This window comes from Nematolebias whitei, chromosome 21 (genome assembly GCF_014905685.2).
Source record: "Nematolebias whitei isolate Nwh7 chromosome 21, NemWhi1, whole genome shotgun sequence".
Lineage (NCBI taxonomy): Eukaryota > Metazoa > Chordata > Actinopteri > Cyprinodontiformes > Rivulidae > Nematolebias > Nematolebias whitei.
In genome coordinates, this window is record NC_056518.1 from 18,524,696 (window position 1) to 18,537,396 (window position 12,701).

The following is a 12,701-nucleotide window of genomic DNA, read 5'->3' on the forward strand; positions in this document are numbered from 1 at the left end:
TTTTCTGTGTAATTTATGTTTCATACAGTATTAGTAGTCTCATTTGGAATTTTGTATCATATCATATTCACTATTAATTCTTTCAATGCTCACTTTACTTTACTGTGTTCTTCAAATCATCGCCTGATGTAAACCAGAAGTCTCAGCACCGAGTCTAAAGTTGAAATATTTAAAGCGTTTCAAAAAAAATAATAAATACTTGATACAAATGTCCTTGTTGTAAAGTTGTGGTCAATATCATGCTCATTCATTTTGTTTACCTCCTGACTGTAATCACAATCAGTCATCAAAATAAATCATGAAAAACTAAGTCTCTGGAGCATAATTTATTGTGGTAAAATGAAAACTTTGCATTCATCGTGTTGCTCAGAGGTTAATTATTAAATAGAGCACTTCACAAAGGTAAACAAAAATATAAATATTTGGAAAAGCAGTTATGGCTTGTTATAATGTAAAAAAAAAGAGTATGATTTCCAAGAAAAACAATTATAGAAATACACATGGTTGGAAATAATGAATTAAAAAAAGATTTTTTAAGGAAAAAGTTTTGAAGAACAATGTCTCCCTCTAGTGGTCAAAAATTACAACTCGCTTTTTCATAGTTTTTATTTTTTTCACACCGAAAATTACACTTCCTGAATCTATAAATTTCCAGAATTATGATAACATTTGGAGTATCATTGCCTGGCAAAATTCTTTATTCATAAACAGAGAGTGCTAAGATCATATGATCCCCAGTTTTTAACATTTTTTAATCTGAATTCCAATTATATTTGAAATCTATGAAACATATTGAAACATATGAAGACCTATATGAAATGTTAATGGAACTGCCCACTAATGCATGCTAATCCTAATCCTAAAATATATAACCCACACTCCCCACCCTGTTGTAGTTTTGTTTTGTTTTCCTTTTTTTATTTTTTTTCACCTTATCATTCTTTAATCAGGTTTTGCCTTGATTTTCCCATATCTAAGTCTGCCTCTACTATGACCTTTTTAGATTTACACTATTGTGAATTGCCATGCTTGTTTGTATTTGTTTTTGATAAATAAAGTTTTCTTTAAAAAAAATGGTTGTTTTTTTTTTAATCGGAGCGCTCCTTTAATTTTGCATTACCTTTGTTAGTTGATCCATAGGAGAAATAAATTCAAATTAAGTAGACCTAAATTAATTGGGTCACCAGGAATTCAAGTTCAAACGTGGTCTAAAAACAAAGTATTTCCTAACTGATCCTCCGGGCTTTCCGTAGAAGACGAACTTGTTTCAAAGGGTTTTTGGGAAATTGAGTCTGATCCTGCAATACCGTGTTTTTGCGTCCATAGACATTAATACGTTTGCGTCCCTCGTTGTTTTAGCTTGGAATACATTTCCCAGAATGCAATGTACCCATAGCCTTTTCGTTGTAGAAAGAAATACAAGCTTATTTGCGTTGCGGGGCTGCTAAACAACTATTATAAATAAAATAACGGTATTATAGTAGACAGTTAGCTCTATTAGCTAGCATATATTTGAACGCTGCTTCGGCTCTAGATTGAAGACGTGTAGTTTTGATTAAAAAAACTTACTAGCTCAACGACAACCATGTAAATTAATACTTTTATGTTTGGTCGTTTGTAAAGTGAGAAAGTGTAGTATGAATGTGTCTTGTGTTGACAGACACCTGGCTCACCATGTTTGTGAGTATCTATGCCAGCAACTCACCTCAACAGCTGTATGAATCTTTACCAGTCCATTTATTTTACATGATTGAATAGTACAAACAAATTCTTGAGCTATACTTTGATTCAGACTGGAGTTTGACTTCCTAATGGCAAAAGAAGAATGCATTTTTCAATGGGACAAATCCAGGGATACTTCCACACTTCGAAACAGGAACATCTGCCCTCCAGCAAAGCAGAAATACTCAGTCAGTCCTGTGTCAAAGGACAAAACCAGTCCAACAGCTGGGCGTTTGTTAGAAGATGACACCCAGTCCTGGAATGGATCAGCTTCCTCCTCATCACCCAGAGCCAGAGGAAGGGATGATTCCCCAGCTAAAGTGGGGCTGATGCTGGTGGTTGGGCTGTCATTTGCTACACGCCTTTACAAGATAGCAGAGCCCCCACATGTGTGGTGAGTAGCATCTTTCTGGTTCGTGCACCTCATTAGCATCTTTCTATGACTCTTGTGTGTTTCAGCTGGGACGAAACTCACTTTGGAAAGATGGGAAGCTACTACATCAACAGAACCTTCTTTTTTGATGTTCATCCTCCTCTTGGAAAAGTGAGCGGGCTGAAGAATGCTTTTATGAAGACTTAATACTTTTCATGCAAACCTGATGGAATAAATTCTCCATTGTTTTGCAGATGCTGATTGGTCTTGCTGGTTATGTTACTGGCTATGATGGCTCCTTTCCTTTTGTAAAGCCAGGAGACAAATATGACCATCACAATTACTGGGGGATGAGAGGAGTATGTTGCTTTTCACAAAGACTGTGTCAAAGATTTGAAGGGTCCTGTATATTAAAGTAGCTGCCATTTATGTTCTGCCTCTTTTTGCAGTTTTGTGCCATTCTGGGCTCCTTTCTTCCAGTTTTTGCCTACCTCATAGTGCAAGAGCTGTCTCAGTCTCTCACTGCTGCGCTCATCACTGCCACCCTGCTCATATTTGGTTAGTTTTTTTAGTTTTCACCTTTTACACAACCTAGATCACATTTTAGAAGATATATTATTATAATGTCCTTGTTTGTCTCGCATAGCAATGTATTGGGATATGAAAATGGAAGAAATGTTTAAGTTTTGTCTATCCCGCTGATATTAGTGCATAGTTATTACTAGATAGGAAACAAAATAAGGTGAATATAAATGATATTAAATTTCACATCATTTAACGTGTTTACATTTTTTTGTGTGTAAAATGCAATGTTTTAGTTAAAATGATATGTTCTTGTTTCCACCTGCTTCCTGACAGACACAGGCTGCATCACCATCTCCCAGTACATCCTGTTAGACCCCATCCTCATGTTCTTCATCATGGGAGCTGTTCTGAGCATGGTGAAGTTCAACCAACAGAGGTGCAGGTAGGAGACCACCGAACATTTTCTTTGGCTCATTGTTTGTTTCTCAGCAGATTTATCAGCTGGCCTTCTTAAAGAGTAAAATTGTTCTAATGGTCAACTTGGATTTAGTTTAAATATAAAAATGCTTCTGTTTAAAAAAAAAAAAAATGGAACGTCACACTTAATTTTTGCTTTATATGTTTAATACTCTCATTTATTTATTGGTTAGTTGTAATATATGACATTAATCTGAAGGCTTAGGTCATTTTCTTACTTTCTATGTTTAATTTGTGGCAAACTGAATATAGACCATTTTCTGTGTAAACGTTTTAAAAACAGAAAACTGACAGATTCATTCTGATCGATATTTTTAGTCCTTTTTCTGCCTCCTGGTGGCTCTGGCTCCTGCTGTGCGGCATCAATCTTGCTGGGGCTCTCGGGGTGAAGTTTGTGGGTCTGTTTGTCATCCTTCTGGTGGGACTGAGCACAGTCTGGGACCTCTGGGAACTTTTGGGAGACCTGAACCTTTCACTGGTAAACTGCAATACTTTTGCTACGATTGTATATTTTCATATTGACCTATAAATGTCACTGCCATTCCCATCTTTTTTTTTTTTTCTGGCCGCAGATGGACTTCGCAAAGCACTTTCTGGCTCGGGTCGTTGGGCTCATTCTGCTTCCTCTCTTCCTCTATATTACAATATTTGCGGCCCACTTTGTTGTATTAAACAAAAGGTGAGCGTGACTTTACTCAGCGTGATGACATGCACCTCATTTTTTGAGGAGTTGTGTTGATTATTATTTCTTGCTAGTGGGCCCGGTGATGGTTTCTTCAGTTCTGCCTTCCAGTCCCGGCTAATAGGAAACAATTTGCACAACGCGTCCATGCCTGAGTGTGAGTTCAAACGCACATTTGAATAAAACCAAATACGTTGCTGCAAATCTGTTCACTGAAAGATGGTATTTTATCCATGTTAACTGATGTGCTTCTTTATGTTTCACTAACTTAATATCCCACATTTGTTTTTTTAGTTAGACTGTGTTTAGAATCAGTTGCACAATTATTGGATCTTTAACCTAATTGTTAATATAAAAGTTTTGTTTTTCCCCAGTTTATTAGATCATGCTGTCTCCTTGATTTGTTGATGTTCTTCTGTAGATCTGGCATATGGCTCCATCATTACAGTGAAAAACCTCCGTATAGCTGGAGGTTATTTACACTCGCACTGGCATTTATACCCAGAGGGAGCAGGGGCAAAGCAGCAGCAGGTCAGCCGCTACTTTGAAACACTGAATTCTATGTAATCGGTTTTATTCTGAAAGGTCTTTTTTCTGTTATTAACAGGTGACAACTTACCTCCATAAGGACCAAAACAACTTGTGGCTCGTTCACAAACAAGATGATGATTGTAAGAACATTCTGATGATCAGCTTTGCAGTGATGCCAGATTCCCCTAATCCCAACTTTATTAGTTACACGTTTTTTTAATGCTTGTCTGTGCTCTCATTTAGTTCAGAACCACCATAAGTGCTATGTTTGGCCTCATTCCATCACATCCTAAAGACTAAAAACTGTCCCCTTTAATGAGGGCATTAACAGCTGAGGCACCTGGTGAAGTGATAGTGTGTCTTTACTCTGTGTCTATTGTTTATCTGTAATAAGCTCAGTCTGGTACTCCGGATTTGGTTCGACACGGTGACATCGTCCGATTGGAGCACAAAGAGTAAGTAGCACACGTTTACTTTGCCGAATGAAGTCCCTGTTTAAATTTTATACTTTTTTTTTTTTTATTTTATTTTTTTTAGAACAACCCGTAACCTTCACAGTCACCTCCATCAAGCTCCTCTGACCAAGAAACATTTTCAAGTTACAGGTTATGGAGCTGTGAGTAGACCTGTGGCATAAACCTTTTTTTTTTTTATTTGTTTTATTTTAATTTAATCAGATTTAAACTACTTTTGTTTCTGTTCTTAGAACGGAACCGGGGATGCTAATGATCTGTGGAAGGTGGAAGTGTGCGGCGGTCGGAAAGGCGATCTGGTGAAAGTTCTGCGCAGCAAAGTTCGCTTTCTGCACAAGGCTACGGGCTGTGTGCTGTACTCCTCTGGAAAGACTCTTCCCAAGTGGTAAAGCTTCACCTTCTCCGCTCTGATTTATTTCTGTGTGCAGACAGTCGACGTGTGCTTGAAGTTTGGTTTCTGTCCAGGGGCTGGGAGCAGGTCGAAGTGACCTGCAGTCCCTACTTGAAGGAAACTTCGAGCTCTCAGTGGAATATTGAGGATCATATCAATCCCAAACGTATGATTAAACATATTTATGTTTATAGTTATTGATGTTAAAAAAAACAACTTCTAAATAGATTTAATTTCCCTCTGTGTGTTCTGGCAGTGCCCAACATCAGCCTTTCTGTATTGAAGCCCAGTTTTCTGGAAATCTTACTGGAGTCCCACATAGTTATGATACGAGTAAGTAACCACAAGAAAACGAATCATTCAACCTGCTTTCAAATTGATTAGTTACAATCTGCCCATTTAAATAAAAACATGTTTGTTTGTTTATTTAGGGTAATAGTGGCTTGAAACCTAAAGATAATGAAATGAACTCCAAACCTTGGCACTGGCCAATCAACTACCAGGTGTGGATATATGTTTTGTTTTTATAAAACACAGTTTAGGTCAATAACTATTATTAATGCCAAATGTTTGTCTGTTTTTTTGTTGGTTTTTTTGTGAAGGGGCTGAGATTTTCAGGCGTTAATGAGACAGAGTATCGCGTTTACCTGCTGGGAAACCCTGTAAGTAACCCTCATGTTTTTGTTGATATTGATGTCTAGATTCATTTCCTGATCAAATCGTCTGTTTTTAGGTGGTTTGGTGGATAAATCTGGCCAGTTTAGGATTGTATCTCATCATGGTAGCAGTGGCAGCTGTAGTCGTTCAAAGAGGATTCTCACTGGGCAAAGAAAGAACTGGTACGGATGGTGACAGTAGAATCAGGAGATCTAAACGTCAAATAAAGGCCTTGTGAACTATTGTGTGTATTTCAGAGCATTCACGTGTGCTCAAGGGAGGAGGAGGACTGCTGCTGCTCGGCTGGCTGCTGCACTATGCCCCCTTCTTTATTATGGGCCGCGTTCTCTACTACCATCACTACTTTCCTGCTATGCTCTTCAGCAGCATGCTAACAGGTACCAAAGTCTGAAGCATGTTGCCCATTTCCAGTTCTCAGACTGTACATGAGAGGTGCAGAGAGAGACTTGACACCAAAAGGACGTGTGATAAAACACAGTTCAGATTTAAGAAAAGTAACTCCAAATTTAGCATTTAAATGCTCTCTGCATTTTAACTCGCAGTTTATAGCATAAGGACTTTATTGCAGTATTTTAAACTAGCTGCAGAGTTTTTTTTAACTCTAAAAATAGAAACCCCAAACTTTCCATCACTGTTTACAAATTGCCTTTTATCTTTTGTGCCCTCTGCCTTTGCTACAGTTCAATGCCATCAACTATTCATCATAAAACACCTCATTCAGATGGATTAAATGAACGTCACAAATTAATAACATAGCATCACTAAAAGTTCCTTTTTGGTTTTTAGGCACATAAAATCATGAGAAAGTAGTAATTTGAGGGATTTCTCATTTATTTTTAAATGGCAGTTAAACTTGAAGAAAAGCAGTAAAATACAACCCATTGTGATATTTTATTAAACCAAAAGATTATTGCTGAAAGAAACGAGCCCCAGATATTTTAAGTAATGGAAAAGATACCTGATTAAGTATGATTTGAAGTTTAAAATACACGTTCATGTATAGTTCTACTTTAAAAAAACATTGTGTGGGTAGTTATTGAAATATAAGAAAATTATGTCCTGAGTAAAGTGCTCTTTGTTTCACAGGAATGACACTGGACATCTTTTTAAGAAGTACCAATCTGCTCCTTCACCCTCCTTATTCTGACTGGCTGCAGAAAGGCGGGCTGACGGTACTCTTCTTTAGTGTTCTGTACAGGTGAGCTGGTGGAAGGGATGTCTTGTTTGTATTTCACTTACAAACTACATGTTTTTGTGTGTTTTATACCAAGTTTTATACCCACTGGCTCAAAAAAATGTTCTTTTAAATAGAGGTCTATTTTATTTAAGTGTTTGTTAAACATTTTTAAAGTTGGACAACTAAGCTTTAATCAGTATAGAAGTGTTTATCTACCGCTGACCCCACTAACACTGTTTTTTTTTTCTTTCTCCATCAGTTTCTACCTTTTTCATCCGCTCTCCTACGGCATGACGGGTCCTCTAGCACATGAAGCAGGCAGCGCCATGTTTGGTCTAAAGTGGATGGACTCCTGGGAGTTCTAGTCATTCCCCACAGCATCATAACACTAATGTTTTGTATTTCTGCAATTCTGGACTGAAAGATTTTTAGATTTTAAGTGTTCACACAGAAGTAGTTTTCTTAAGGTACAGACTTAATTGTTAATTGTCCACGTTTTTTTGTCATACTACTTGATACGTTGTAAGCTAGCATTATTGAAGAATGTTTTAGAAGACAAAATTACTGAAAATGTGCTAATCAGTGTTGAGGAGTTTATGAGTTAGATTTTAATCATAGCTAAAATGCCTTACATCAAACTACAACTTCTGTTTTTAATAATCAAAAGTGCCTGACAAGAACAAAGATGAGAATGCTTAAAAGGTTCAAAATGTTGCTTTTTTTTGTGTGTGTTATTTTTAAATTCATTAATGCTATCACAAGACATGTAAGAGTGTTTTTTTTATTTGTGAATGCACTGTTCTTGTTCATGGTAATTTGACATAGTACTGTGGAGTACAACTACTGATTAAATGTTTACATTTTTAGAGAGAACAATAAAAGATGATATTCTTGTATTCTCTGCTTGCTTGTGCTTACTGTAAATAATCCATCAGGGAAAAAGTCTAACAAGATAGTTCAACAGAAAAAATAAATAAGAAATGTGTACAAATAAAAATAACCTAATAAACTGTTAATTTAAGAAATAAGTTAAACATTTTCTGGATACAGTAAAAGAACTCAGAAGAGGTCGTGAAATTAAAAAAAAAAAAAAGCAGAATAGTTGATTTTTTTGACACTTTGGATTAGGCTTTTATTGAACATATCCAGTTTTTGCAGACATAAAACATATTGGAGAAGAGCACATAATGAAGAACAAAAGGTAACACACTTTAATAATAATAAGAATTTGTTAAATTGAAAAAAATCCCATTTTTCCCTTCTCCATTTTTCTCAACAATTAAAAAAAAAACACTTTTGGTTGATGTGATCCTCGGGCGCCCCCTTGTGGTCTTTCTCTGAAGCACAAAATAACGTTTACTGCTATTGGCTGTCGTTTGTCACGTGATCATAGTGAAGATGGCGTCTCCGAATGGAGGTAAATTTTAATTCCTTTTACAGATACGCTGCTAATAAATCGTCAATTTAACCATTTGAAACGCACCAAATTGGTAACAAATACATTGTGGATTTAATTGAACACCCGGAGGAGAAAGATAGACACATTAATGTTGTATTTTCATTTGGTTGGAGGTGGTTTTCCGTTGACTAAAGGCTCTGCTGGTGTTTGTGTCCCACCAATGTTCAAGGAAAACCAGCTGTCTTCAAGCTGCCGTAGAAAAGCAACTCACAGCTGGTGTTTCACACACTACCAGCTTTTAACAAACTTTTTGGCTACATACAGGCGTAACAAACTCAGTTTGTGTTCGTATTTTTACCAATTCGTGGTGTTTTTGTTACAGAACAACGTCATTTTAAACGGATGATTTATGATGGCGGCAGCAGACAAGAAGTTTCGGTTTTCCTACATGTCTTGTTCAGATTGCGTTATGCTGTAGTGTTTATAATACAGTTCAATAAACTAATATATTTCCATTTTAAATGAACTCAGCGAGAGTTGAAGGTGTTGTAATTAAAAACGCATTTTAAATGAAAATCAGTTTTGAAATATGGGATTCGTTTTATTTAGGAATCTATCCAGTTTTAAAACGCATGTGTGGCTTGAACACGTTTCCTTTTTCCTCCCCACTTAAAGTGGACAAGCTGAAAATGTGCTAAATTTATGTAGGTACCAAAATATTAAAAACTTCCTTCATCCCATAGTAGTTTTATTTTTAGGGACTGATTTGCTCAGTTTTATTCGAATGATTCAATTAATTTCCAAACCCCGCTAATAAATCTATTACTGAATTGATTTTTAAGAGGAAGTGTGTTGTCAGGAAGATACATAAGTTGTTGGAAGAAGAGAGGGATTAATTTTTTTTTTTGAATGCTCTTACAAAGTTATAATTTTAATCAAGTTGAAATACAGAAGAACTTGAAGCAAGCAGTTTTTGTATGAATAAAATCCACCATTATCTTTGAATTGATGGTGCTCTGCAAAGAGAAATGATACCAACACCCACTTTCAGTCTTATGCAGAAGACAAATCATCTTTAACTAAGTGAGTGACAGCACATTAGTATTCTGTTTATATAAAATTTAGTAAAATAACAGCAAAGGATATGATGTATGCACTATATCCAGCTCAGATTGGAAGTTATGTTTGCTTCTCCACTTCAAACCTGAAGTGGTTTTGAGCACATTATTTGAAACAAATCAAAATTTTAAACCCGTTTGTGTGATTCTGAACCCCTTATTTCTTTTAAAGAAGAGTAAATGTCATAGTTAACTTTAGTTGGAGCATTTATGTACTCGCGTTATGAACGACTTCTGGGAAGAAAAACCTTTGTGATAATTTTTTCCGATACTCTTTATTACATTTTTTTTGCATCTTTGTGTCTAATCCTGTCAGGTGATGAGTTTGAAACTTCCCTGATAAGTTTGGAGCGGCTGGACAGAGCATCGCCAGACTTGTGGCCAGAACAGTGTAAGTTTTTATCCATTCAGCTTCTCTTTGTTTGTCATTAACAGCATTACTTTATGTTTATTCTCAATTGTCTTGCCATTTCCCACACAGTGCCAGGAGTTGCAGAATTTGCTGCATCTTATAAAAATGTGAGTTCGTTTTGCTGTCGCTGGTTGTGATTTTGAAGCAAGATGAAGAAACAAGCTTGACTCTGCGATGCAAAAGCAGGAGATGTCTGCTGAGATTGTCTTTTCTTCTGTTTCTGTTGCAGCCAATTACAAACTCCCCTCCCAAGTGGATGGCTGAACTGGAGACCGAGGACATTGAAATGTTAAAAGGTTGATTATTTTAGTAGATTTTATGTGTGCCTGCAGCATTTTATGCTAAAACTGTTGTACTGAGGAGTATCAACAGAATCTGTAATCCTTTCAAGAAGAATTTTAATTTATTGGATTTATCTGCACGTAGCTAAATCGTTTTGATACATGCCCTGCAATCATTCTGCAGAGCTTGGGAGTCTGACCACTGCCAACCTGATGGAGAAGGTCAAAGGACTGCAGAACCTTGCTTACCAACTGGGTTTAGAGGAGTGTAAGTACAAGAATAACAAAAAAGTTACTGGTCAGCTGGTTTCTGGCAACTCCCAATAAACAGTTGTGAAACCCATGTGTTAAAGTCAATCACCACTAGATGGCGCTAACAGTCCACTCAGGCTTTTTACTACTGAATTAATTGTGTCTGATTTCACAGCAGCCTTAATTGTGTTCACCTTCAAACCAGATTGACCTCACATTATTAAAGAAACGGAATAAATACTGTCGAAGCTATAACTGTATAAAAATTAGTAAAAAGAAGTTGACTTTGAAGACGTTTAACGCAGTGGATTTAGGTCAGTCCTGTGCAAAACAAAAAGTAAAAAATAAGCGCATGCCAGTAAGAGCTCATGCAAAAACTGCTCAAGAATTTGATGGATGCACAATCTCTTTATTTAATCCATTCCCTCCCACCTATATTGTCCTAATCCTTCTGGAGTGTGGATTAGAGGGATGTAGCTAAATGCTGATATTATAAAGCAAAACATTGGTGTGAATGATTTTAGTGCAAAAGCGATGAATTGTACTTCCGCCTTTTATGTCGGTGAGATATACGTAAAATTTAAAAAAAGTTTGGTCTCTTTTTCAGGTAAGTTTACGAAAAATAATCTGAGAATAAACTGCAAGATGGATAGCAGCTGTATCTTCTAAATCTTTTATTTTGTGTTAAGTGGTGCTTAGATAAATACAAAAAAAAGGTTTATACTTAAAGTTTTTAGTGGAGGGTTTGATCAAATGTTAATAGCTGCATTAGTGAAAATTGTTTACGTAAAAAGGTCATTAAATTGGACTTTAGTGTGATTTGAATTTCAAAGTTCTGCTCCAGCGGTACAACCTAAAGCAGAAACCACGTTTATTTGCATAGGTCACATGTTGCGGTTTTATTTACTGGTAGATAAAAAATACATTTTGTTTGTTTGACTTCTCTCAACCAGAAGAAGAGTGTAATCTTTGTGGTGTGAAGCCGTTGGCTGTCATCGGTGCAGGACTGCAGGCTTTGCAGTCAGGTCATGCACCTCGGCATGACGGCACACAATGATGGTTATTATTGGTGTCAGAGCAGCCCTGTAATCGGTGCCTGTTAATGCTCTCTGGTTTAATTTTCTCCTTTTCCTAGCTGTCAGGGGAGGCCCTGTAAATCTCAGCTACTTTTTCATCATGTTTGTGCACTCTTCACTGCCCGTAAACATACTTGGCAGAAGACAGGATTTACTGCCCCTCTCCTATAACATGTGGATCATTAAAGAGGGAGCTGGTTAATGGGCAAAGCACAATCAAGCAGTGAAAACTCAGCCACCACACTGCAGCGAGAAAATGAATTCAAGCCGTACTAATGCAGGTTCCTGACTCGTTTATGTTTAAACAATTGCTAGGAATAGATGCAACACACGGTCCTGTCACCAGCACCTCCAAAGTGTGGCCGTGAGACGCTGGACCGGTTAGTCCCAGAGGGATTTGGCGCGTGCCTCCTCTTCAGGCCCCAGCTGTTCCTCACCCCGTGATGAATGCCCCAGTCGTGGGTGTGAGTGTGGGCATCAAGCCCCAAATCTCAGGGGAAAGCGAAAGAGTCTGATAAGTGCAGCTATTGGAGGTAATTGAAAGCTGAGTGTTCCTGTGGGATTCACTGAAGGGCCTCAGCTACTGAGACGGCTGGTTGGGTGGCTGCTGGAGTCAGTGGTTTTGGCATTTTCCCACTTGTGGGCTACAATCTGCTGGCTATCATTTAACTCTCTCGGATGTGCTGTTTATTTGGAGGCGTTATACATGACTGTCCACTAAATGCTGACATGCTTGAAAGAAAAAACTTTTGACTAAAATCGTGCTCCAGATCAAGCTATTGCATTCTATGTGCATTATGATTTTTTTTTCTTTTGCTGTGTAGCTGCTGTTCAAAATAGTTTTTTTTTTTAAGTGAGAAAAAACATTTTCATAAAAATCAGATTTTTTTTAATTTTCTAAAATTCAAAAATGATTCACTAATTCAAAATATGTTTTGTCTATTTGGGAAAAGTTCTCTTTTGAGTTGAAACTCATCAAGCTTCCATGTTATATTAAAACAACAGTTTATACACTGCCTGCCAGCCCCCCCCCCCCCCCCCCTGGTGCACGATCAACAGGTAAACCGTCACCAGGTGACAATGCACCAGGTACTACAAAACCAAAGATCCCCCCCCCCCCCCCCCCCCCCCACC

The 12,701-nt window shown here is 37.3% G+C and overlaps 2 protein-coding genes across 2 annotated transcripts in view; both read left to right on the top strand.

Annotated features, from left to right (window-relative positions):
* The first annotated feature begins 1,809 nt into the window (after window positions 1-1,809).
* On the top strand, window positions 1,810-7,445 carry pomt2 (protein-O-mannosyltransferase 2). The gene is made up of 21 exons (XM_037694511.1): window positions 1,810-2,116; window positions 2,182-2,266; window positions 2,350-2,454; window positions 2,545-2,653; window positions 2,954-3,062; window positions 3,416-3,575; window positions 3,670-3,776; window positions 3,854-3,936; window positions 4,201-4,310; window positions 4,387-4,450; window positions 4,705-4,765; window positions 4,848-4,926; window positions 5,017-5,168; window positions 5,249-5,340; window positions 5,431-5,507; window positions 5,606-5,677; window positions 5,777-5,836; window positions 5,908-6,013; window positions 6,089-6,229; window positions 6,939-7,050; window positions 7,289-7,445. The coding sequence occupies exons 1-21, from the start codon at window positions 1,812-1,814 to the stop codon at window positions 7,392-7,394; spliced, it is 2,295 nt and encodes a 764-aa protein (XP_037550439.1). The 5' UTR covers window positions 1,810-1,811; the 3' UTR covers window positions 7,395-7,445.
* Window positions 7,446-8,420: 975 nt separating this feature from the next.
* lin52 (lin-52 DREAM MuvB core complex component) overlaps window positions 8,421-12,701 on the top strand; it is a 14,895-nt gene continuing 10,614 nt past the window's right edge. Inside the window, exons 1-5 of the mRNA XM_037694697.1 lie at window positions 8,421-8,446; window positions 9,863-9,937; window positions 10,028-10,065; window positions 10,188-10,254; window positions 10,424-10,507. Coding sequence (XP_037550625.1) covers window positions 8,428-8,446; window positions 9,863-9,937; window positions 10,028-10,065; window positions 10,188-10,254; window positions 10,424-10,507 — 283 coding nt within the window. The 5' untranslated portion in view covers window positions 8,421-8,427. The remainder of the gene's footprint in view (window positions 8,447-9,862; window positions 9,938-10,027; window positions 10,066-10,187; window positions 10,255-10,423; window positions 10,508-12,701) is intronic.

Excerpts from the sequence above, each read along its gene's own strand:
- pomt2 (XM_037694511.1), top strand. The coding sequence starts at position 1,812 with ATGGCAAAAGAAGAATGCATTTTTCAATGGGACAAATCCAGGGATACT. Across the intron at positions 4,766-4,847 it reads GTCCGATTGGAGCACAAAGA|AACAACCCGTAACCTTCACA; the intron begins GTAAGTAGCACA and ends TATTTTTTTTAG. Across the intron at positions 6,230-6,938 it reads CTTCAGCAGCATGCTAACAG|GAATGACACTGGACATCTTT; the intron begins GTACCAAAGTCT and ends TTTGTTTCACAG.